This window comes from Episyrphus balteatus, chromosome 1 (genome assembly GCF_945859705.1).
Source record: "Episyrphus balteatus chromosome 1, idEpiBalt1.1, whole genome shotgun sequence".
In the NCBI taxonomy this organism is placed as follows: Eukaryota; Metazoa; Arthropoda; class Insecta; order Diptera; family Syrphidae; genus Episyrphus; species Episyrphus balteatus.
In genome coordinates, this window is record NC_079134.1 from 91,318,757 (window position 1) to 91,342,898 (window position 24,142).

General features: G+C 36.7%; 4 protein-coding genes across 4 annotated transcripts in view; all 4 read right to left on the minus strand.

Moving 5' to 3' along the window:
• Positions 1 to 261: 261 nt before the first annotated feature.
• LOC129908485 (uncharacterized) lies at positions 262 to 1,830 on the minus strand. The gene has a single exon (XM_055984980.1). It carries the CDS (start codon positions 1,828 to 1,830, stop codon positions 262 to 264), a length of 1,569 nt encoding a protein of 522 aa, XP_055840955.1.
• Positions 1,831 to 1,862: 32 nt separating this feature from the next.
• Positions 1,863 to 4,406, minus strand: LOC129908493 (uncharacterized). The gene has a single exon (XM_055984993.1). It carries the CDS (start codon positions 4,404 to 4,406, stop codon positions 1,863 to 1,865), a length of 2,544 nt encoding a protein of 847 aa, XP_055840968.1.
• A 25-nt stretch (positions 4,407 to 4,431) lies between these two features.
• On the minus strand, positions 4,432 to 7,836 carry LOC129908495 (uncharacterized). The gene has a single exon (XM_055985009.1). The coding sequence runs from the start codon at positions 7,834 to 7,836 to the stop codon at positions 4,432 to 4,434; it is 3,405 nt and encodes a 1,134-aa protein (XP_055840984.1).
• An 11,284-nt stretch (positions 7,837 to 19,120) lies between these two features.
• Positions 19,121 to 24,142, minus strand: part of LOC129917227 (outer dynein arm-docking complex subunit 4) — a 51,122-nt gene continuing 46,100 nt past the window's right edge. The window contains exon 2 of the mRNA XM_055997644.1: positions 19,121 to 19,802. Coding sequence (XP_055853619.1) covers positions 19,182 to 19,802 — 621 coding nt within the window. The 3' untranslated portion in view covers positions 19,121 to 19,181. The remainder of the gene's footprint in view (positions 19,803 to 24,142) is intronic.

Genomic DNA, 24,142 nt, shown 5'->3' on the forward strand with positions numbered 1-24,142 from the left:
CTTACAACACTATTTATACAAATAATATGCTTACTTTGCTAAAATAATTATGTGAGATATGTACAGGAAGGTAAAGAATTGAAAGGAATATGATACAGTAGCCAGGTATGCAAGCAAAGTGCTGACTATTGTGAGAATGAAAATGATATAGTAGAACAAATTGAAAAGCTACATATTGTAGGGTACGTATGCAAATTGCTGGTATATAATAATCTGATGGATTAGAATATACATTCTCCGCCCGTTGAACTGTGTTCGAAACTATCCCATCATCTCGAAGGTTATGGTACTTGGATTTGGGTAGTCGCCCTGGATTTTTGCGGATGTTGTACTGGTGTTTGTTTTGGCATTTGGAGCTACATTGTTGCGTTTGCGGTAGTGACAATATGACCATCGTATCAAGCAGATGAGTATTATGATGGACGTGATCAACCCGGTGTAGCCCACCGTGAAATGGTGCACATCATTATGATGAGTTATAGAGGGCAAGACTTTGGTGATATTAATGAGTTCTTGCTTTAGTGCATTTAATTCCTTTAAATGCTTTTTGTACGGCAAATCCCCATAAGAGATTTTTCTCATATCGTCTGGTAAGGAGTATTCAGATAGATTTATTGCTGGAGAGAGCGACATTCTGGAGATCGTTCTTTGTATGAGGTGCCCACGCAATGTTATGAAGTCATCTTTTAAAACGCAGTCGGGTTGAATTTGTAGAATTCCAGAGCCCTCTAATACAGTTTGTGTTGAAGTGCTATTACATACTATATTTAATGTGGTTTTGACTCTTAACGCGTATATCCATTCATTTGGATTGTGCAGTTGGACCCAGTGTGGGCCATCGTTGGCTTTTACCACTTTGCAGGCAGGAGATTGCTGAACATGGTTTAAGAAATTGATTTCGCATGAGCTTACTTCTGATCCACGTCTGTAGATCGGACGCTGCATATGGCATAAATGTCTTTCTTCAGTGATAGAGAAGCATCCGTGAAACTCTAATGTTGAAAGAGGATAGTACTGGTCACGATGCAAGTTGATCATTATGTACTCGGTTGAAGGTTGAATGGCAAAGAATGACTTTCCGACAAGAACTGGAACAGGAGTTACTTTGAAGAGCTCGAATTCATCAAGACTTAGTAGTGGTAATTCGATTTTAAAGATGATGTGTTCTTTCAGAGCCTTGCCATGAATGCTCATTAGGTGATAAAGTTTTGGGACCTCCGCTGCAGATACTGGAAGTCTGACTGAGGAAGGTAGGTTTGCCTTTATCCGTGTAAACTCCTGCTTTAATTGAATAGGAGAAATGAGCTGAGGATTTATCCTCCCATGATGAGTATCGATCATTACGTCTATTAACGAGGCTTGTGTTCTTTGAAACTGTGAAGAAACCAATAAAAGCTGCAGTGCTATTGAATTGAACAGTTGACGCAATCTTTCGTTGTGGTATTGTTGTCTTATGTCATTAACGATTCCTGCGAATTGTTTCAGGTTTTCGTTTATTGCATCAAAACGAGAACTTGTCTCTTGCTCATTTGCTTTGATTATATTTATAGTAGCGTCAATTATTGATGTCTGGTTTCGAATAAGGGTAACTATGTGACCTTCATCTTGTTTTATGGTGTTTATCGTAGTAGACATGTGGTTGGCATATTCGTCATCAAGAACCCCAAATAATGCATTGGCCACATTCCCTACGAAATTTAAAGCTCCCCGACGTACTCTCGAAGATGTTGTTGTCGTAGATAGGAGATCGTTATCTCTTTTGATGTCTGCATTTAGTCGATCAAATTGAAGGAGTGATCCCTTGCAAGTTTCATTTTTATCTGGTAACATTTGGCATATTTCTCCTAACTTTCTGCTATGGTTTAAATCGAATTATACTCGGTCCAATATGGGTCCATGTCATAATAGGCGACTATGTTCCAATTGCTTGATGTCAGAGCTGAGGTTCCGAAGTTTTCGAAGTAAATACCTGGCTGTGATTGAAACGGCTGAATTTTGACTGGGTTACATGCCATCATTGGTATAAATATAAATGCCAAAAGTATAGCAAGGGTTGTGGATGCAATTGTAGGCTTGAATCTCTTTTTTGGCACTGGGTCGTCTTCAGGTTTGTTGGATGAGCGTGCAGAATTTGATGAGCAACGGGCTGTGTTATCCTCCGTTTCCCTTTCCTCATCCGGAATTGAAACTGGAAGGGGAGCCAATCTGTGGATGGCACGCCGGAATGTCCCATTGGCCGTTCTTACATCAGCAACTCGAACTAACCCATCATTACCAGTTATCACGTTTGTGATGCGTCCAATCGGCCATTTCAGGCTTGAGGTGTTATCTTCTTTGATTAACACCATCATACCGGGTTCAGCATTCTCACATCTTTCTTTCCATCTATACCTGTGCTGAAGCTGATTTAAATAATCACGAGACCAGCGACGCCAGAATTCGTTTTTAAGATGGTTTACAAGGTTCCATCGAGCGAGCAACCCTGTATTGTTTGGTACAGCTGCAGGATCAACGTTGTTGACGAGCGGCTCTCCAATTAGAAAATGGCCAGGAGTTAAAGCAGTAAGGTCATTTGGAGAGGTGGACATTGGAGTAATGGGCCTTGAATTCAGTATAGCCTCAACCTGGGTAGCTACTGTTTCTAGCTCTTCGTAAGTTAATGAAGCTCCTGCTAGAGTGTGCTGTAGTAGATGCTTGGATGACTTGACCGCTGCCTCCCATAGACCCCCAAAATGAGGCGAACGTGGTGGAATGAAGTGGAAATCGCAACCTTTCGTTACGCAGGACGAGGATATTTTCTCCCTTTCTTTGGGGGATTCCAAAAAAGCCATTAGTTCTGACAGTAGTTGATTCTTCGCACCAACGAAATTAGTTGCGTTATCGCAATATATGTTTCGGCAATGACCTCTTTTAGCCATAAATCGTTTAAGAGCTCCTATGAACCCTTGTGCAGTCAAATCCGTTACAAGTTCTAAATGGCAAGCTTTGGTGGAAAAACAACAAAATATCGCAATGTATGATTTTTGAGGTTTCTTGCCTCTTATTTTGTAATGTGTTGAAACGGGACCACAAAAGTCAACACCAGTATTGATGAATGGTCTTGCTGGTTGAATTCTATGAGTGGGTAAATTTCCTATTTGCTGAGTTAGTAGTTTTGGTGAAGCGCGAGCACATTGAACACATTTGTGGAAGATTGATCGAGCAAGCATCTTTCCCTTAACTGGCCAAACGCTTTGCCTAGCTATGGAAAGCAATGTTTGTGGACCGACATGGTTGTTGTCTTCGTGTATCGATGCCAGTAGCAATTTACTGAATGGATGATCATGCGGTATGAGGATGGGATGCTTAGCATCATACGGTAGTGACGATGCCTCTAAGCGCCCTCCAACTCGTATCAGGCCCTCTTCATCTAGAAACGGTGTGAGGCTGTTAAACTGATTATGTTTAGGCAGTTCAGCTCCATTTCTCAGAATTTTGAATTCTTCCTTGAATTTATTTTGCTGCATTTTCTTCAGTATTGCCTTCTTTGCATTGTTGATTTCAGCAACTGTTAATGGCCCACTCCACAGCTTGATTTCAGCCAATTTGTTTAACAATTCTTGGGCGGATAATTTATCTTTGTTCCTTTCAAGTCTTGCTATTAAGGCCTTTTGCTTGAGGTTGTGCTTATACCTCAATATGTAAGCGACCAGTCTTTCTGCCTTCTTGAAGGAGTTTTTGTGATTTATGCACATCAATATATCTTCAGGTGGGGGCGGATCTGGAATGGCAATTGCAGCAGATAAGTGGTTCACTACAGCTGGCTTGTATGCAGGTGGCCAATTTGATACTGGGCCATGCAGAAACTTTGGTCCATAGAACCAAATGTGACAGTCCTGGAGTTTTTCAGGCGCTATGCCACGTGATAGCACATCGGCGGGATTCTCCCTCGACGGCACATGGTGCCACTGCTGCGGTGTCGTGTTTTGTTGAATGTGCGATACTCGGTTAGCAACAAAAATTGGTAGGTTAGCGGACGATGATGAATTAATCCAGGCAAGGACTATTTCTGAGTCTGTCCATAGGAATGTTTTTTGAGTGCTTATCTCTAGATCTTTTTGTAACCGGAGTAGCAAATCTGTAGCAAGGTAAGCGCCACAAAGTTCTAAGCGGGGAATAGTCGCCTGTTGTCTTGATTGTTTGGATGGCGCTACTCTGGATTTTGCGCATAGTAACCGCACCGTTACGATGTTATCATTGCTGACAGAACGGACATATACCGCTGCTCCATAGGCCTTTTCAGAAGCGTCAGCAAACACGTGGAACTGTACGTCCTTGTAAATTCTGTGGGCGAATACGTGTCTGTCAATTCTTATGTTGTTGAGTGATTGCAGACCTTCTCGATACTTTAACCACGAATAATGCATTTCTTGTGGTACTGCAGCATCCCAGTCAAGCCCAAGTTCCCATATTTTTTGCAGAAACATTTTTTGCAATGACGACTACTGGCCCCATAATGCCCAATGGATCGAATAAATGCGCGATGTCGGATGATGCTATTCGTTTTGTTGTTCTAGTCTTGTGAGCCCACGTTGTTTTGACGCATAGTTGATCAGATTTAGGCATCCAAGTAAGTCCCACAGTTTTGATTTGTTCATCGATGTTGTCGCTAAAGTCGAGCTCAGTTTCTCTGTCCTCAAGAGGGATGCCATTGAGAAGCGATGCATGGTTTGCACACCATTTTCTTAATTTGAAGCCACCAGATGATAATATCGTTTGCAGTTCTGATTGGGTTGCCAGGAGTTCAGTGATTTTATCCGACCCAGTTAATACGTCATCGACATAAAAATCTCGAGCTAGTGCGGCTGACCCCAGAGGGAATCGTTGCTTGTTTTCATGTGCCAATGCTTGGAGGCATTTTGTGGCTAGGTATGATGCTGAGCTAGTACCATAGGTCACTGTGTGAAGTTTAAAGCATTTAAGTGGATCATTAGAGTTAAATCTCCACCAAATAAGTTGGTACTTTTGGTCCTCCTCATTTATCAAAACTTGTCGGTACATTTTCTCAATGTCTGCAGTAAACACATACCTTGGAATGCGAAAACGTAGAAGCATCGTGAATACATCATCTTGAATTGTTGGTCCAGTGTGGAGGATATCATTAAGTGACAGGTTTGCAGAGGTTTTAGCCGACGCATCAAACACCACTCTAAGTTTTGTAGTGCTACTGTCAGGTTTTTGGACACATAGATGAGGCATAAAGTAATAGGGCTCATTGATCTCTCGGATATTTACTTCTGACATGTGCCCTAGCTCCTGGTATTCTTTCATGAATTGTCTGTAAGACAGCTTTAGCTCTGGATCTTTTGCAAGCCTGCGTTCAAGGGCATAGAATCTCTGGCGTGCTATGTCTTTTGATTCTCCCAAGCAGGTTGGCGCTTCTTTGAATGGTAGTCGTACGACAAAACGACTATTGGAATCTCTGGTAGTAGTTTGAAGAAAATGATTTTCACAGCGTCTCTCGGCCTGAGTTAGATTGTGTGTGATGGATGTCACTTCTTCTAATCGCCAAAACCTTTCTATCTGTTGATAGAGAGCTGCATCTTCGACGCTAATTCCGCACGATGCCACCATAGAAGTGTAGGTAGAGGGTGATACCTTGCCCGAAACTATCCACCCAAACACTGTATTTTGTAAGGTTGGGAGATTGTCTCCTAGGCTTATTTGCCCAACAACTAAGGTCGAGTAGAAAATCTCCGCACCGATGAGCAAGTCTATTGTTCCTGGCCGATTAAATTGTGAATCGGCTAGAACAATGTTGTTTGGAATATTCCAATTGGTTGTATTGATGGGCATCGAAGGTTGTGTTGAGATGATCTTTGGAAGTACATGTGCTTCCATTCTGGCAGAAAATCTGTTGATTGTGGAGTCTACTTTGAGATTGATTCTCCGATTTGATGCTTGTTTGCCTTGACCTATGCCTTCAACACATAGCGTCTCATATGTTTCCTTGAGGCCTAATGCTCTGGCTAGTTTGTCGGTTATGAAATTGACCTGCGAACCAGAATCTAATAATGCTCGACATTCTATTTTTTGCCCCGATTGATCCATTATGTGGACAATAGCGGTGCCAAGTATTACGCTCACGGCTTTTTGTTGCTTGATTGTGGGAGTGGTTCCTGCCGCAGAGGTACAATGTTCTGCATCTGCCGTGGAACTACTCGCTGCTGAGGTACTAGCCCGGTTGTGGATTGCAGGATGTTTCTGTCGCTGATTTTCTATTGCTACATGAAGCAATGTATGATGGTATTTATTGCACTTTGTACAGTGCATTGATTTACATTTTGGAGATTGATGTCCAAAACGTAAGCAGTTAATACAACATTTGAGGGATTTAACTGTAGTTAATCTCTCTTGTGTTGACTGTTGCAGAAACTTTGGACAAACGGGTATCGCATGTCTTTTCTGTTCGCAGATCGAACAATTATTGGTCCTGTCGGTCGAAGCAAGAGATACTCGTGTTCTTTTAATAAGATCGTCCGAACTTGTTCTTACTACTTTTGGTCCCATGGCTTCTAGAGATTGAAATCGTTGTTCTAAAAATGTCAGGAATTCGTGTAATGATGGCAAGGCCTTCGGCTGCTTCAGCGACTGCTCCCAAAGTGTTAGAGTGTTTCGGTCTAGCTTTTTGATTAGAATGGTCATAAGAAGGGGATCCCAATTATTCGTATCAATGTTAAGACCTTTTAGACTCAGCATACATTCTTGAGTCGTATCATGCAATCCTTTGACTGCCTTTGCGGTTTCTGCCTGGATCGCGGGTTGCATCAAAAGTTTCTGGACATGAGCTGTTACTAGCAGCCGTGGGTTATCGTACCTATCCTTGACAACTTGCCATGCTGCATCGTAGTTGTTGTCGGATGTAGAAAAGTGCCTTATTAAGTTTTCGGCTTCGCCAGTTAATGTTGTTTTTAAGTAAAACAATTTTTGGCAATTTGCTATATCCTGTTTATAGACTAGTTCCGTGAATAAGTCACAAAACTGCTTCCATTTGATATAGTTCCCGTCAAATTTTGGCAGTGTTATCTTTGGCAATTTGAGGGTTGGCTTATGTTCGCTTACGACAGGAATGTTTGGAGAGGATGGTAGTGCGGAAGACTGTTCCAGTCTGGCCGTTAGTGATATCAGACACTGCTGGACGTCATCTTCGAATTTGTAGAAGTCTTCCAACTTATAGCCTGCTCGTTTCGGATCATTCACAAATTCATGCACCAGGAGATGTGTTTCTTCCAGCTTAGCCCAGTACTTTTGTAGCAAGCTTATCTTGACACTACAAAATGTTGTACTCCACTCCTCCTGCGTTGTTTGGATAGAATCCAACAACCGCTGTAAGGACTGTGCGGAGGTGTTGTGTCTTCTTATAATTCTACTGAATTCTTCTTGCCTTTCAGTAGGATTCTTGTTGGAACCGTTTGATTTTTTAGGAGGGTCGATTTCCGAATCTACAGGAGTAGATGTTTTTGTAGCCTGTTCTACAACTGTTTTTACAGGATCACTCTTAGCATCTGAAGGCTCAATCGATTCTATGGTTCGTTTTAGTTCCATGTACGCATTTTTGACCTTTTCGTATGTATTCGCCTGCACATACGGAGTATCCGCCTTTACGTATGCTTTGATTTTTTCATGGTTAGTAGCGAACTCTACCCATAATTCTTCAAGCGCACGTAATTTTTTCGTCTTGTATTCTGCGGTTTTTCGGTCGGAACCATCTTTACTTATGTTGGTTTTGAGACGCTGTACTTCCTCAGTTATAGCTTTTTGCCTGGCTACAATAGTGAATACTTGCATTTCCTCCATTTTCTCGTTTGGATCTGGGACTCAGGAACACAGGAACTCGTATGGAGCACTAGCAGAAGTTGCTACGGATCTGGAACTCAGGAATACAGGAACTCGTATTGGAGCACTAGCAGAAGGCGCTACGGATCTGGAACTCAGGAACTCGTATTGAAGCACTAGCAGAAAGTACTGCGGATCTGGAACTCAGGAACTCGTATTGAAACACTAGCAGAAAGTACTACGGATCTGGAACTCAGGAACTCGTATTGAAGCACTAGCAGAAAGCGCTACGGATCTGGAACTCAGGAACACAGGAACTCGTATTGAAGCACTAGCAGAAAGTACTACGGATCTGGAACTCAGGAACTCGTATTGAAGCACTAGCAGAAAGCGCTACGGATCTGGAACTCAGGAACACAGGAACTCGTATTGAAGCACTAGCAGAAGGCGCTACGGATCTGGAACTCAGGAACTCGTATTGAAGCACTAGCAGAAAGTACTTCGGTTCTGGAACTCAGGAACACAGGAACTCGTATGGAGCACTAGCAGAAAGTACCTCGGATCTGGCACTCAGGAACACAGGAACTCGTAACTGGTTAGCATGAAAATATCACGTCGGGGTCACCAATGTTTAGAGTCGGCACTAGTTTGTACCGACTTGCTGGTCAGGGTACATAAACCTTGACCAGACCGTAGACTATACAAAAGGTTCTTCGTACCTATGTATATTTCGAGGATTTGATTATTGCCCCTTACCACTGGTGGGGGGAAGCAACAATGTGACCAATACTTTTCCTATGTTTATAGATTCGATTATTGCCCCTTACCGCTGGTGGGGGGAAGCAAATAATATGAACAACAGTTCATCGAAATAAAAATATATAAGAAGGTTAACTCAATTTTTAATACCTTGATTTTTTACAAGAAAAATCGAATATTTTAAGGTCTTAACAAAAAATAGAGAACAAAATTTGAATAAAAAAAAATTAAAATTTTAGTAAAAAAATTAAATTTTAAGTTTGACTAAGACACAAACAAAACAAATAGGTCGTACTAAAACAACGACAAAAATTATAGTGTTTTTTACTCTCAAAATTACAATTGTACAAATTTAGAAATTATAAGGTCGAAAATTTTAAGCCTCGTTTTTTTTTCATTCAATTCTATCTTTAGAAATATGAAAGTTATCCACCAATTTGTAAACGTTAAGATGCTTATGTTTGTGTGGTGGTACACTCAGCTTTAATTAAAAAAGAGTATTTTGACGTACTCTTCAAAACTGTAGGAGTTAGTTGGTCGCCCGATGGAAGCACAGGATTTTGCTATTATCTTGAACTACACTACCATTTAAAAAATTTCACATCACAAAAAAATTTAAAATTAGCCTATTCTGTTACCTATTAATATAATTAATTAAAGTTTAGAAAGAAAATAATATTTCTTCTTTGTTTTATAAGCTGATGAAAATAACGCTCGATTTCATGGTTCACAAGGTGTTATTACCCCTTAAGTTCCTAAAATGAAGACTGTCTTTTTTAGTTTCTAATTTTGTTATTTTTTGTTGTTAATAAAAACTTTGTTTCTAGACAACCTGTGTTTTTTGCTATATAAAAACATTATGAAAACGGTTTAGCGACTTTTTTTTTCAAATAGCGACTTTTTCGACATAAAAGCCACTTTTTTCAATTTTTCAGATTAGCGACCTTTTTTTCTGAAAGCGACTTTTTTAGCGACCTTTCAAAAATTTACAACGGTAACGCTGTTTTCAACGCAAAATCATTCCGAAAAAGAGTTAAATCAAAAACGCGGCTACTCAAGAAATATCTTAAAATTATGTCTGTAAGAATCCGCGAAAGCTTTAAAAGTTATACGGTTTCATTTATTTTATCTAGTGTAACTCATTGGATTGATTCTTATGTTCTGGCTTTTTTAAAGTGACAATCTCAATAATTTCAAAAGATTGCTTTCCTTTTGTATTTGGTTTCTAGTATACCCATGCATGCTGATGATGTCTAAATTGATATTTTGCACCCAGTTTGACTTCTTTAATATAGAAGTCCAACTGGATGGGAAGAACTATTATAGAACTTCACCTAATTGGAGGAAGCAGTCGGAAGCTAATGTCAAATCCTACGTTTTTGTTGTTGATTTCTTTGATTTTATCCGTCTAAGTTTTCATCCGCCAAGCGCGGTTGCGAGCGCTGTTCCCCTCTGTTTCGTTCAACGCGTTAACTATAGTTCTACCTTAACGGATGCGGTGAGTAGATTGAATGAGGACCTCGAAAGTATTTTGATTTGGGCCAGACAAAACCTACTAATATACAAACCAGATAAATTGTAGTCTCTTAATCTTCGTAGGACTTCAGTGATATAGTTCCTATACTTAAGGAAATTCGTAATCTAGGAGTTCTCATCAATAATGAGTTATCAGCTGATCTATAAACTATATAAACTCCTTTATAGGCTAAATCTACGATGGTTTTCGGCAACTCTAAAATAATCATTTAGAGTGGCTAATTCTCTGTTGAGGTTGATTGTTTTTTTATGCGGAAAATAACTTCCCAAATCCTGGGGGTCACTCCGTAACTCGATTATCGTCAGACGATAACGTTTGGACCATAGAATTGCTTCAAGGAAAATTGAAAACGTCAATCGTTTGGACGATCATGTTATCGATAATTTTTTGTTTTGCTTCACGGAAGACGATAATCGTCTATAAGTTCAGGCCAAAACTTTAACGTTTGGACAATAGCTTAGTAGCTCACGTTTTCCATACGTTCGTACACTTTTAATACTTTCCCATGTTATTTTAGACCATAAGCTCATGAGGCTTGGTTCTTCTTAATCTCCGAACATGGTTTCTAGTATTCAAGACGGACACCATTTCAGAATTGGTATGACATTGCAGTCTCTGATTATGGGATACAGCGTATTTTTTAACAACTTCTGTAACCGTTTCTATTTGTAAGTCACGATGTAGATCGCTATTTCTTATGTACCAAGGTGCATTAACTATTCCACGAAGGACTTTGTTTTGGAATTTTTGGATGATTTCGGTATTTGTTTTCTTTGTACAGCCCTATAATTGGATACCATAGGTCCAAACAGGCTTTAGTACTTGATTATACAGCATTATTTTGTTTTGGGTTGATAAATCAGAGTTGTTACCAAGTAACCAGTACATTTTTCTATATTTCAAGTTTAGTTCTTCTCTTTTCTTTTTGATGTGCTTTTTCCACTTTAGCTTTGCATCCAAAGTCATTCCAAGGTATTTGGCCGTATTGGCGTAAGGTACAGCTTGATTATTAATGAATATTGGAATATTGTTACCTTTTTATTTGTAAAGTTTATATGTGAAGATTTTGTTTCATTGAGTTTGATACGCCATTTTTCGGTCCAATCTCTGACTGTGTCGACGGCATATTGCAGCTTTACTGCTCCCCTAGAGACACATTTGTCGGGTACCAAAATTGCGGTATCATCTGCAAAAGTAGCCATTATGGTGTGATTCCCAACTGGGATATCCCTTGTGTATAGTAAATACAGGGTAGGACCTAGGACACTTCCTTGTGGTACACCGGCTTCTATTTTCTTCAATTCCGAATATTCTTGATCGTACCTTACTCTAAACAATCGGTCTGAGATGTACGATTTTAATATTTCATAGTACTGTCTGGGAAGAAGTACTCAAGTTCCTCATGCCAAACCTTGTCAAAGGCTTGAGCAACATCTAAGAAAATAGCTGAACAGACTTGTTTTTCTTCTAATGCTTTTTCTATTACATCCGTTATTCTATGAACTTGGTCTATCGTGGAATGTTTATTTCTAAAGCCAAACTGATGATTTGGGATTAACCTTCTTTCTTCTATAATTTTGCTAAGTCTCTTCAGAAGCAGTTTTTCAAAAACTTTTGCCATAATTGGTATAAGCGATATTGGTCTGTAAGACGTCACTTCTGTAGGTGGCTTACTTTGCTTGGGTATGACAATAACTTCAGCAATTTTCCAATGGTGTGGGACATACCGTTGCTTAAGGCATGCATTTATTATATATTGGAGTTTTATGAAGGCTTTCAAAGGCATTTCTTTCATTTCTTTCAGTCTGCGACTAACTACTCTATAGAGCAGTCGGTTTAATTCTCTATTGAAATGTCCAAACTTGCGCTACTTGTAATATTTCAATAAATAAAAGAGCTAAAAACATCGAAATTATTGAGTGTGCCTTATTCTGTGGCCGTGTATTCCATAAAAACTGTGTCGCTATTTCCGATAGTGATTTTAAATCATTATCAAATCAAAACTTCTTTTGGAAATGCGATTCGTGCGCAAATTTGAATTTGTCATCATTTCTCAATAATTTCAGTGATCTCTCTAAGACTGTTCTTGATATAAAAAATGAACTTTCCTCTCTTAAACTACTTCTAAATAGCAGTTCCCCTCCCCGTAAAACGGCAAAAAAATCAGAATTAAGTAGTATAAGTGCAACAACTGAAAACAATGAGATTCCTTATACTCAATTAACTGATTCAATCTCAATTCCAACATTGCCTCTTTCGTATTCTGCTGCTGCTGCTGCTGCTTCTGCTGCTCGATTACATCCATCAACATCTTCATCAACATCCTCATCATTACCATCATCATCAACTTCATCGTCGTCATCATCATCCTCATCACTATCGTCGTCGTTACCTCCTTCATCATCGTCAACCATAACAAATCCATCAAGTGCCTTTCTACCTACTCTTTTACCTATCAAGGAGAGTTCTCCATATTTCAACATTAATGTACTAAAAAACAACAAAAGTGTGTCAAGAATTAAAAAAATTGTTGGTAATGACCCTTCTTCACTTTGTGCTCTCCCAAATATAAAATGGCTTCATTTGTCAAGATTCGATAAGAATACAAAATCTAGTGACATTGTTGACAGTATTTCCCAAAAAACTAATATTCCAAAGGAAGAGTTAAAATTTTATGCTCTCATTAAAAAAGATGCAGATTTATCGACTCTTAAATTCTTAACTTTTAAACTGAGTGTACCTACACATAAACTTTCTCTAGTTCTTGACCCATCTGTATGGGGTTCCTTTGTGCAAGTAAAAGAATTCATCACACATAAAAAAATAGAGAACCCAAACCCAACCCAAACAACAATAAATGCAAATGCACCTCCACCTACAAAACCACCCGCCATCAACAAATTCACCACCATTGCCATCAATGCACTCAACCTATGCATCGCTCTCCCAAAAACCGGTTGTCTCTGCCTTATCATACCCACAAACATCAAAACAACCATCATCACCATCAAAATCAGATCTAATCTCTTCGAATGATTTTCTATTATATTATCAAAATTCTGGTGGACTTCGTACTAAATTGCAACAAATACTTCTCTTTTCTTCTTCTTCGCAATACGACATAATCGCTCTTACTGAAACCTGGCTTAATAACAATCACCACGATGCCGAGATGTTTAATGATAACACTGGTTTACAAAATTAAACTTTTTTTTTGTTGCCGGAACAAAAATATACTTTTCTGAAGGTTTTCGGTGTGCTGAACTTGAATCCGAAGTCAAAAAAATTCTAGCAGCTCCCGTTTTTGAGATATTACCGTTAGAAAGTGCAGCACTTCGGACCTTATTCTTTTATATAAGGAAAATTGTTTGAGCATATTTAGTAACGGTTTTTATAAGAACTATTTACCACCTTTTTAAATCTGTTTAAATCTCTCCGATATCTTTTTTACTTCCCGAGATATCCTCAGTTGTTTGATACTTTTAAAAATTTTATAATGTCATTATCTTCTTTATGATATATGAAGCCAAACCCACTGACTTCAGTTTAAGATATCTCGGGCAATACATAAGATATTGAAAAGATTTAAACAGGTATCGAAAGATGGGAAATAGTTCTTATAGAAACCGTTACTAAATATGCTCAAACAATTTTCCTTATACAATAGAATAAGGTCCGAAAAACTCAAAAAAACGTTTTTTTGCATTTTCTAACGGTAATATCTCAAAAACGGGAGCTGCTAGAATTTTTTTGACTTCGGATTCAAGTTCAGCACACCGAAAACCTTCAGAAAAGTATATTTTTGTTCCGGCAACAGAACCCTTGTTAACCAGTGTAATCAGTATGCTGTTTTTCGCAAAGATCGAAATTATGATTTACTTGGTTGTGAGAGAGGTGGGGGAGTTCTTGTTGCTGTGCGCTCTATTTTTCACTGCACTAAAGTTGAGTTGCCGTCATCTGATAATTCTCTCGATGTCGATCAATTAATAGTAAATATTAAATTAAATTGTATAAATGAACTTTTTCTTATTGTTTCTTACATTCCACCAAGTAGCTCATTTGATTTATATAAAGCTCACATTGAAAACTGTAAATTTATTCTAAAAAACCGAAAAGAAAATCAAAAAGTTATTATTGTAGGTGATTTTAATTTGCCGAATGTAAAGTGGATTTTTGATCCTGATGATAAAATACTTGTTCCTTTTAATGTTATATTTAATCATGATTGTGAAGTTGTGGATACTTTTGCGCAATTTGATCTTAGGCAACTAAATCATTTTCATAATTCTTTTAACAATGTGCTTGATTTGGTTTTCGTTGATTCAGATTTGTGCGTTAGTATAAACAACTGTATGGTTTCTCTTTTTCCTAACACAATTCATCATGTCGCATTCAGTTTGCATGTAGAATTTTATGAGTATTTTTCAGCTGAAACTCTCGGTTCTAAATTTAAATATAATTTTGCTAAATCAAATTATGATTCAATAAATAATCTTCTCAATGAAAATGATTGGCATGCATTATTTGTTGGTGCAAATTTTGAGAAGTGCTACGATTCATTTTTAAAAATTGTGCATGATGCAATTGCATTGTACACACCTAAAATTAAAATAAAAAGCTTTTCAAAACCAGTTTGGTTTAATAAAAGATTAATAAATCTTAATAATAAAAAAAATAAGGTTTATAAGCATTTTCGCAAATCAAACAATGACCGTGATCTTTACAAACAATATCGATTATTGCAAAAGAATTTTGATACTTTGAATAAATTTCTTTACAATCAATATCTTTTATCTGTAGAAAGTGATTTAAAATCTAATAGTAAAAGTTTTTGGAAATTTATAAATACGAAAAGACAATCAAATGGCATTCCTAATCTAATGCGTCACGATGGCATATCATCTTCGGATCTTAAAGTAGTTTGTAACTTTTTTGGTAAACATTTTAAATCCGTTTATTTAGATAGTAATACAAATCCAAACATAAATCTCGATAATCAATTTAATGGCATTGATAGTTGTCTGAATATTGGAAGTTTACATTTTTCAATTGAGGAAATTGAAAAAGCTTTATCAACGATCAAAGTAGACACAAGACTTGATATAGATGGAATTGCACCTATTATTTTACAGAAATGTTCAATAGTATTTGCTGTTCCTTTACAAATAATTTTTAATCGATCTCTTGAAAGTGGTGAATTTTTAAGTACATGGAAGCGTTCTATCATTACACCAATTTATAAATCAGGAAATAGGCAGGAAGTTTCAAACTATCGCCCTATTTGCAAGATCTCTACTGTTCCAAAAATTTTTGAAAAATTGGTTTATGAAAAATTAACTACAATGGTAAAACATGTTATCTCTCCCTGTCAACATGGGTTTCTCGCTGGTAGATCTACCAGCACCAACCTAACAATTTTTTCAAACACCATTTTAAACGGGCTCGAAAAAGGGTTCCAATTCGATGTTGTATACACAGATTTTTTCAAAGCTTTTGATAGGGTGAACCATGATATATTACTTATGAAGTTGAATAAAATTGGTTTTCATTCTAATTTGCTGAACTGGATACGGACATATTTAAAGGGTCGTATTCAGTTTGTTCGTATTAATAATTTTCTTTCATCGCCTATCAATGTAACCTCGGGCGTTCCACAAGGAAGCCATCTTGGTCCGCTTTTTTTCTTGTTATTTATCAATGACATTCCCAATGTTTTTTTAAATTCTAGATGTCTAATGTACGCAGATGATTTGAAAATCTTTCGGTGTATAAAATCTGAACAAGATTGCATATTGCTGCAAGAAGATCTTCAAAAATTATCAAATTGGTGTTGGATTAACTCCTTACACCTTAATATTGCTAAATGTCAAAGTATAACGTTTTGCCGAAAACGGACATCAATTAATTTTTCCTATAGTATAAATAATATCTTTTTATCTATAGTAACCTTTAAAAAAGATCTAGGGGTTATTTTTGATCAAAAACTTGATTTCTTAAAACATGTAGACTTTTTAGTTTCCAAAGGTAATTCTATGTTAGGATTTATATTGCGCAATTCAAAGGAATTTTGTGATCCTCACACATTGAAATGTCTTTTTTTGCGTTTGTTAGATCTACTCTTGAGTATTGCAATACTATTTGGAGCCCTTTGTACGAAGTTCACTCTTTTAGAATTGAGAAAATTCAAAAACGCTTTACAAGGGTATTAGTAAAAAAGGCTTCATTGGAACATTGATATGCCTTCCTATGAAACAAGGTGTAAATTATTTGGAATCTTGCCTCTTAATATTCGTAGAAAGTTCTCGGGAGTTATGTTTATTCGTGATGTTTTAACTAATCATATTGATTGTTCGGAAATTTTGAGCTTAATTAACTTCAATGTTCCTGCGAGGATGCTTAGAAACCAAAATTTGTTTAACATTCCATTCCACAGAACAAATTATGCTGCTAATGAACCATTGACCAGGTGCTTAAAAGAATCCAATTCTGTTTGCGATATGATCGACTTTTGTCTTGGTAGATTTTCATTTAAAAACAATTTACTCGTTATTTTGAGAAACCTTAATGGTGGAAATGTTTAATATATATTTATTTATTTATTTATTGTTTTTTATTCATTATTGATTTTGTACGTATATTATTATTATTTTGTTATCGAGTAATCACTAAAGCATTGTAACTTTGTTTGATGAAATAAACACTAAACTAAACTAAATAAGATCGTAACCTGGTGATTTTTTATTTGATAATTGATGTAAACACATACTTTTTATTTCTTTTAATCTTACAATCGGTATTTCACTTTCATCTATCTTATCAACAAGCTGTAAGCTATTTTCAGCCGCGTTTGTTGGGTATGGCTTAAAAACATTCGCAAGGTGCTCCGCGAAAAGGTTAGCTTTTTCTTTTGGGTTACCGATCCATTTCCCATCTTGAGATTTCAAGGGAGAGTTTAGTAACTGCGGTCTTTTCAGGCGCTTGGCTGCTTTCCATAGCGAAAAATCGGTTGAAACATCAGTCGTTAAATTCTTTAGGAATGTACTCAGTGAATCATTTTTGAATTTATAAATTTGTTTTTTAAGATTGTTGCTTATACGGTTAAACGTTGTTTTATCATCTGGAAATCTAGTATTTTGCCATTTTCTTCGAGCTCTTCTTTTCTCTATTCAACTCTCTTATCTCTAAAGGATATTTTATTTCATTTTGTCTTCTATTAGAAAATGTTGGAGTACTTTCTTCAGCGGCCTGTTGCACATCAGCAATAAATTGTTCCACTTCATGGTCAATTTGCTCGATTGTATCCATGGGAGATCTTAAATTTATAAAACTTAAAAGCCTTTCTCTAAAATCACTCCAGTTTGTTTTCTTATTTACAAGCTTTGTATTACTTTTTTCTATTACTTCCGATTCACTTAGTGTTAGAATCACTGGAGTATGATCTGATGACAAGTCATAATTACCTTCGACACTAATGTGATTTCGTTTGATTCCTTTAGCTACGAAAAAGTCAATAAGGTCTGGTATTGTACACATTTAATATTTTTTTTTATTATTTCAAGTTTGCGATCAAATGTCAATTGAGGTTCCAGTTTGTTTGTTAAAAACAAATAAAATAATGGTTAATTCTTGGTTACTCTTAAGAAATTAAAATGCTGAGTTTGTCAACCTGTTCAAGAGCCAAACCATCTAAGTTTTCCCGAAAAAGAGTGTCCGGCACTACACTAAGCGACCTCTGCGCTCTGCCGATGCTCTATGTCAAAGGCACAGGACTGTAAGTCCAGACTTCATCTAGGTTAAGTTAGGTTATACGGGCTGACAGTTGATTTTGTTACCGTCACACTTAGATCAACGTAGATCTCTTGTGATACCCTGAAGTATTGTAACTTCATGAAAAAGTGTTAACCTATGAATGCTATGGTTGGTCGAGCCATTTGGAGGACTTGTCAAAGTTCAGTAGGCAGTTGCCTGAGAGTTCTGATAGTTCTTCTAATTCATTAAAGAAGTAGTTTCCTAAGAATTTTTTCCTAGTGCGGCAGAGTGCTGGGCAGTGACAGAGGAAGTGAACAGTGTTTTCCTGTTCGTCCTCATAGCCGCAGCCTCTACATAGAACATCCGTACTAAGCCCCATTTTCTCTTTGTGGTATCCTAGTAGGTTATGTCCCATTAAGACGCCTATAAGGGATCTTAAGGAAGGTTTACGAAGTAGTAAGATCTTATTGGATGTTTTCTCGTCGAAATAATCCAATAAGATCTTACTTTTTAGTAAACCTTCCTTCATCTAGAAACCCAACCACTCAAATCCTCCATGTACATTAACCTTGCTTCCTCATGCTGAACTCATCTCTTATCATATATATGTATCATGGCTAACTCACTGCCACAATAAATAACATCACCTTACCACACCTTTAAAACCCTGTGCTTGTTACAGGTAGGCTCCTTACCCACCCATTCTGGAACTCGGTCAGGATTTTCTGCAAATTTTGCTTGATGCAATCCAAAGTTGCTTGTCAAGTCGTCATAAATTAGTCGTTCTCCTAGCCCCGGTCTCATGTCCTTCAATTCCAATATTCCTAGCCCACAACCATTGCGGCAATTTACTATCGACCTTTTGGGAAGGATTTTGCTGGAATGACCAAAGTTTGCAGCAGATAACGAAAGAGAGTAAGGCGTTCAAATAGTCAGGTTAGTGTGAGAAAATCTTTCCAGAGCTTAAGAAGTAAGATGGATTAACAGTCTTACGACGTGTATGACTCTCAGATCCAACACAAAATGGAATTGCCAACTAGTAGTCCAAGAGCTAGTGGCACATTTGACTAAGGTAGGTCTTGTAAGGCTAACAATTCTTACAGTGGTCATTTTTAGCATGCTAAGTAAAAATATTTTGGTCTGGCAGACCTCAGCGGTGCACATCATATATATATATGACCTTGAAAGTGTAAAAAAAAATTAAGAATGGGCTGACTTATCCTACGGTACTCAGATGTAAATGGGGATAAATGGTGGAAATTAATTAAACGAAAAAAGTTGTATTACGATATTATTCAATTACATAAAATACAAATTTTTATCAAAACCAAAATGGTACGGCATCTTGAGGAATGTTTCTGTAACTTAAAAGAAGGGAACATGACCTTTGTTGACGCCAGAACTCTTCACGTTTATCCAAAAATGTGACGGCCTCCGTTGCCAAATTTAAAACATTTTCTGTTGATAGATTTTCTTTTTTGAGATCTGGATGTTTAAGAAGGTTTTCAAGATAATCTTTATCAACTCTAAGTTCTTCTAATAATTTTCTTCCAACTTTTTTCCCCATTTCCTTTTTTATCTGAATACCCTTGCCTCTTTGCTTTGATTTTGATGGATTTTCAACAAATTCTTTACATGGTTTAACGTGTCTTGAAGTACCAAGTGTATTTTGAACTGCTTCTTGAGTCTTTTGGACACCTAAACGAATTAGGTCTAGCTCTGGTCTAGCTCGTAGAACACGATGAAAGAACATTAAACTTTGCTCGAATTGTCCCAAATAATAAAGCGATTCAGCTTTTTGATATATTGCTCTCATGTTGTTAGCATCTTCAATTAAAGCCATTTCAGCATCTTCGAGAGCTTTGGAAGGTTCTCCCAGCAGGAGATAGCATTTGCTACGTGCAACCAAGGCATTCACATCTGTGTTGTTTAGTTCCAGTGCCTGAAAATATAATTTTGAAAAAAATATCATTTCAATATTAGGCGGTGATATTGGTTTCGAAATTTATAAACATATACACATTGTAATTAATTTCGGAAGTACTTTTAGTACCACTAGAGTTAACTTTGTAACCAATTTATCATCAAAACTACCCAATTGAGTTTTAAGTGCGTTAATTAGCGTCCTCTTGAACGGAACCCGACAATGTCATTGTGTAACGAACTGAATAACATCAATCAACATATACCTTTATAAGACATCCATTTAGTGTAGCTTAAACATCGATAGTTTAATCGATTAATCGATAGTTTGAAACTATCGATAGTCTGGAGAAAACATCGATAGTCGGTCTTACCCAAGTAGACGTATCTATAGACACAATTCGGAATGCGATTTCACCAAGTTTGTAAGAATAGTTATGTTTGTCTATTTAAGAAAACAACAACCATTTTTAGAGAGAAGATTCATTAAGAGGATCAAAAACCGAGCTGTCAAATCGATTTTTCCTATAAGCTGCAAGCTGTGGTGAATCACCTCATTTTTGTCTACGTGTGCATGCCTACTATGAAGAATCGCCTCATTTGTTTCTATGTGTGAGTGTGAGCTTACGCGCGAATCGATACAGCAGCTAGCTTTCGTATCTTTAGGCCGTGTGTGAATTGCGTTAAATAGTTAACACCGTGTAAAATTTTTGACACTATTCAGGTGAATAAGAATTTTTCAGCTGTTAAAAATTTACTGAGCTCTGGGACCTGGTTAAATTTGAGTTAAATTTTGTTTGCAGATGGTTTTGTTTTGTTTGTTTTTTTTTTATCAAAAAGGAATTCCATGGCAGAAAAGAGGCAGAGAAAAATATTAAACAATTTGAAATATTTTTATTCACCCCAATAGTGTCAAAAATTTAACACGGTGTTAACTATTTAACGCAATTCACACACGGCCTTAGTTTTGATCTTTGGCTTTGACAGAACAGTTTTCATGGTGGATCTTTGTTTCATATTCTTTGATTCAGGGGAAGTCCCATGTTTCGCAATTACAAATTTTTTATGAGATGAAATAGATATGACCAGGGATAGGATCTTGTGGACCTAAAAACTTCAAAAAATGCAAAATAAAACTCCCAAAAAGGCATAAAATGGCATTTATTGCCTTGAAGTAGTAATAATTTTGAACAATCATGAGTTTTTTTTTTTAATTTTCAGGTCACAAGCGCCTGCGATTGTCCTTGAATGGGGACTTTTCACGAGTCGATTTTTGCCGTGTAGCGAAGCTTTTCAACTCGTGTGAACGTAAGCTGCAAGTCGTGTGATATATCGCGCGGCTAAAATCGAATCCTGAAAAGTCGGCATAAAAGTGCTTTAAGGATTAAATTAATTAATTAAAGCACTCGACATCACCCACTTCAACATTTGCCGGGTGCTCTTGATTTGTGCCCCCATTTATTACTCAATTTACTTGTTCAACTCTCTCAAGTTCCTTATTGCCCAAAAAAAAACTGATTTGTACTTCTCAACAACTTCTTTTGCGACTGCCCCTTTCGCTGCTTCCAAATCTCTCTTGATTGTTAAAATCTGGAGAACTTCTCCAATCGAATTTTGTAAATTGAGTAAGTTAGCTTTTGAGCACTGATGCGTGTCGGTTGCCGGCCGCGCAAGTAGCATAGGTAGATCTTTTCACTCGAATCCTTAATAGGTACATATAGATACATTGAGTTAGTTAGCTTTTTGTTTGTATTTGAGTGTTTTGTGTGTAGGCATTACTTTAAAGACGGTAAAAATATAAAAAACATAAAAAAGGCAAAAAAAAGGCAATAACAAGAGAAAAGGCAAAAAAAGGCAATAACGAAAGAAAAGGCAAAAAAAAAGGCAAAATAAAATACATATATTTGGCACGAGGGGGACGTGAAACGTGTTCGTTTTTAATCTATAATGTTGTACGATTGAGCAAGAAAAAAAGGCAAATTCCACAACATCCTATCCCTGGATATGACATTGGTTGGTTCTGCGTAGCGTTTGTGTTTGATCTTTGATGTTTGTCGTTTGCTAATTGCTATTGCTAATTGATTTTGATCATTAATATTTATTCATCAAAATTATGATTTGTTTAATGTTAATAAAATATGTAAAAGGTAAACACCCAAAGGTGAATTAAAATTTGTGCTGTGATCGCATCAATTAATATATACCTACCTGCAATAAAAAATGATAAAAAATAAAAGTTATTTGTGAATTTCATTTTGTAAAGGCCCTACATAAGACTATCGATTGTTTATCGATTAATCGATTGTTTTTTAGAAAACTATCGATACTATCGGAATCTTCAACTATCGATGTTTAAGGTACACTACATCCATTTACTGTTAATTCATATAATTCTCATTTCAATGTTCAATATTCTAAATTAATACTTCATGTTTAATCACTTTAAAATAATTTATGTTTGTAATCATATATTTCATTGATTTAAAATTATTTCAAAAATCATATAAAAGGCAGAGCTTGATTCAAAACAAATCACTCTTGTTTGATATTTCGTTGAGCAAAGGTTGCCTAGCGCTAACGTTCACAAAAAAGTATCACACCAGGGGGAGTTGCTTTGATTGTAAGCCAACCTTGAATCGTTTAATTATTTTTTTATTATTTACGACGTTTTCTTCAAAGCGCCTAGATAATTTTATAAAAAATAGTTCAACGAAGTTTATGGTTGCCAACTCACTTCATTTAACGTAATTTTAATTACTCAATTATTTTATTAATAAAATTGTTTGTATATATATTTGAAAATACAACAAAACGTCTTTTCATTTATATTTGTTGTTGATTCAATTTTCTTTTGTTTAATACCTTTGATCGTTTATCTGTTCAACGTTTACTGCGGTCTTCGGACAGTATAAGCGCCTCGGAATAAATAAACAAAGCTGCGATTTCTAGATTTGTGACAGATAATTTGAGAACTGATACTACACAATAGTGTGTAGTCACACCCACAAACATCAAGGACGAAAATCTGGTCCTACAATTGCCGCCCAACTAGTGGATCAGTTTCAAATTATAAAATACAGTCCCAAAAGAACGAATAATTATTGATCTATAGTGTATGGTCTACTCAGTCTTCAATTCAGAGACGGTATATTCCGGGGAAGCATCACAACTTTTAAGGAATTTTTATCAAAGGCATAAGGGCGGCTGAACTTTCAATCTCTGAAGAAGAAACTGTGCATGAATCAGCAGCACTAGACAACCAGAAAATCAGAACAAACGTTGCTGGAAAAGAACTATTCTTGCATCTCCCCTGAAACGTTTCGAAATTTCATAAAGTTGACACCACCATTACTCTTGCTGATGGAGAAGCGTCTACAGAAAATTTTTATATTAACTAATGGCATATTCTTGGACCTAGGACAAAGAATGTGGTACTTTACTGATCAACCAGAAAAGCTTCTGACTTCTTTGACACAGCTCTTACAAAAGTTCTGCTCAAGCCTTTTCAAGATTTCCCGAATAAAAATTTAAAAACTTCAAAAAGCTCAAACCTATTTCGCCGAGCAAAACTAAGACCAATCACTGAAGTTGATGAAAAAGGCACTTGCATTTTTGTCTGGCCTATACTGATTCTGCCTACAAAAAGAAATAATTACTCCATTCAAAAGATTTTTGATGACTCTTTGAGAACCACATATATAATTCCAGATCGCAAACCTAAAAAACCAAAACCTGTTCCCAAGTTTGACATCAAGTTTCGATCCGATGAAGCCGTTGATTTGAACCAAATTGACCGAGAAAAGCTTAACCATATCCTCGCACTGTGTGGAAAACGGCATTTATCAGACCATTTGAAATGTTTCGTTTCAAGCGATTGCTATTTGACGCTCCAGCTACTTTCTGAAGGATGATGGACACCATTTGAGCGGCCTGAGCTCTTCAAACTAAAATTCAATAGAAGGAAGTCAAAATTTTACTATCCATGGGTCAAATACCTATGTTTTTTCACTAACCATCGTATTAAAGTCGATTCAAAATGAAGTTTTCGCCTTCGAAAACCGTCCAGATTCTAAGAACTTTAAACAAGTTCTTTCATTTTTGCAAACGTGTTCTTGTTACCAGGATTTCATGGAAAGTTTTCAAAAATATCAAAAATCAATAATTGACCTAACTCAAAGAAATGCCTTGTAGAAATGGGACAAAGAAGAACAATCCTCATTTGATGCATTAAAAGCTGCTTAAAAGCGTTTTATCCTCAAACAAGCCTGCGATGGCCAACCTTTCATTTTGAGTACAGATGCCAGCAATAACGCTTTTGGGGCATTTGTAGTCCAGGGGGAGTCATATGATGAACATTGG

Bases quoted from the DNA above. Each gene is read 5' to 3' on its own strand.
- LOC129908485 (XM_055984980.1), bottom strand. From the start codon at position 1,830: ATGTTACCAGATAAAAATGAAACTTGCAAGGGATCACTCCTTCAATTT.
- LOC129908495 (XM_055985009.1), bottom strand. From the start codon at position 7,836: ATGGAGGAAATGCAAGTATTCACTATTGTAGCCAGGCAAAAAGCTATA.
- LOC129908493 (XM_055984993.1), bottom strand. From the start codon at position 4,406: ATGCATTATTCGTGGTTAAAGTATCGAGAAGGTCTGCAATCACTCAAC.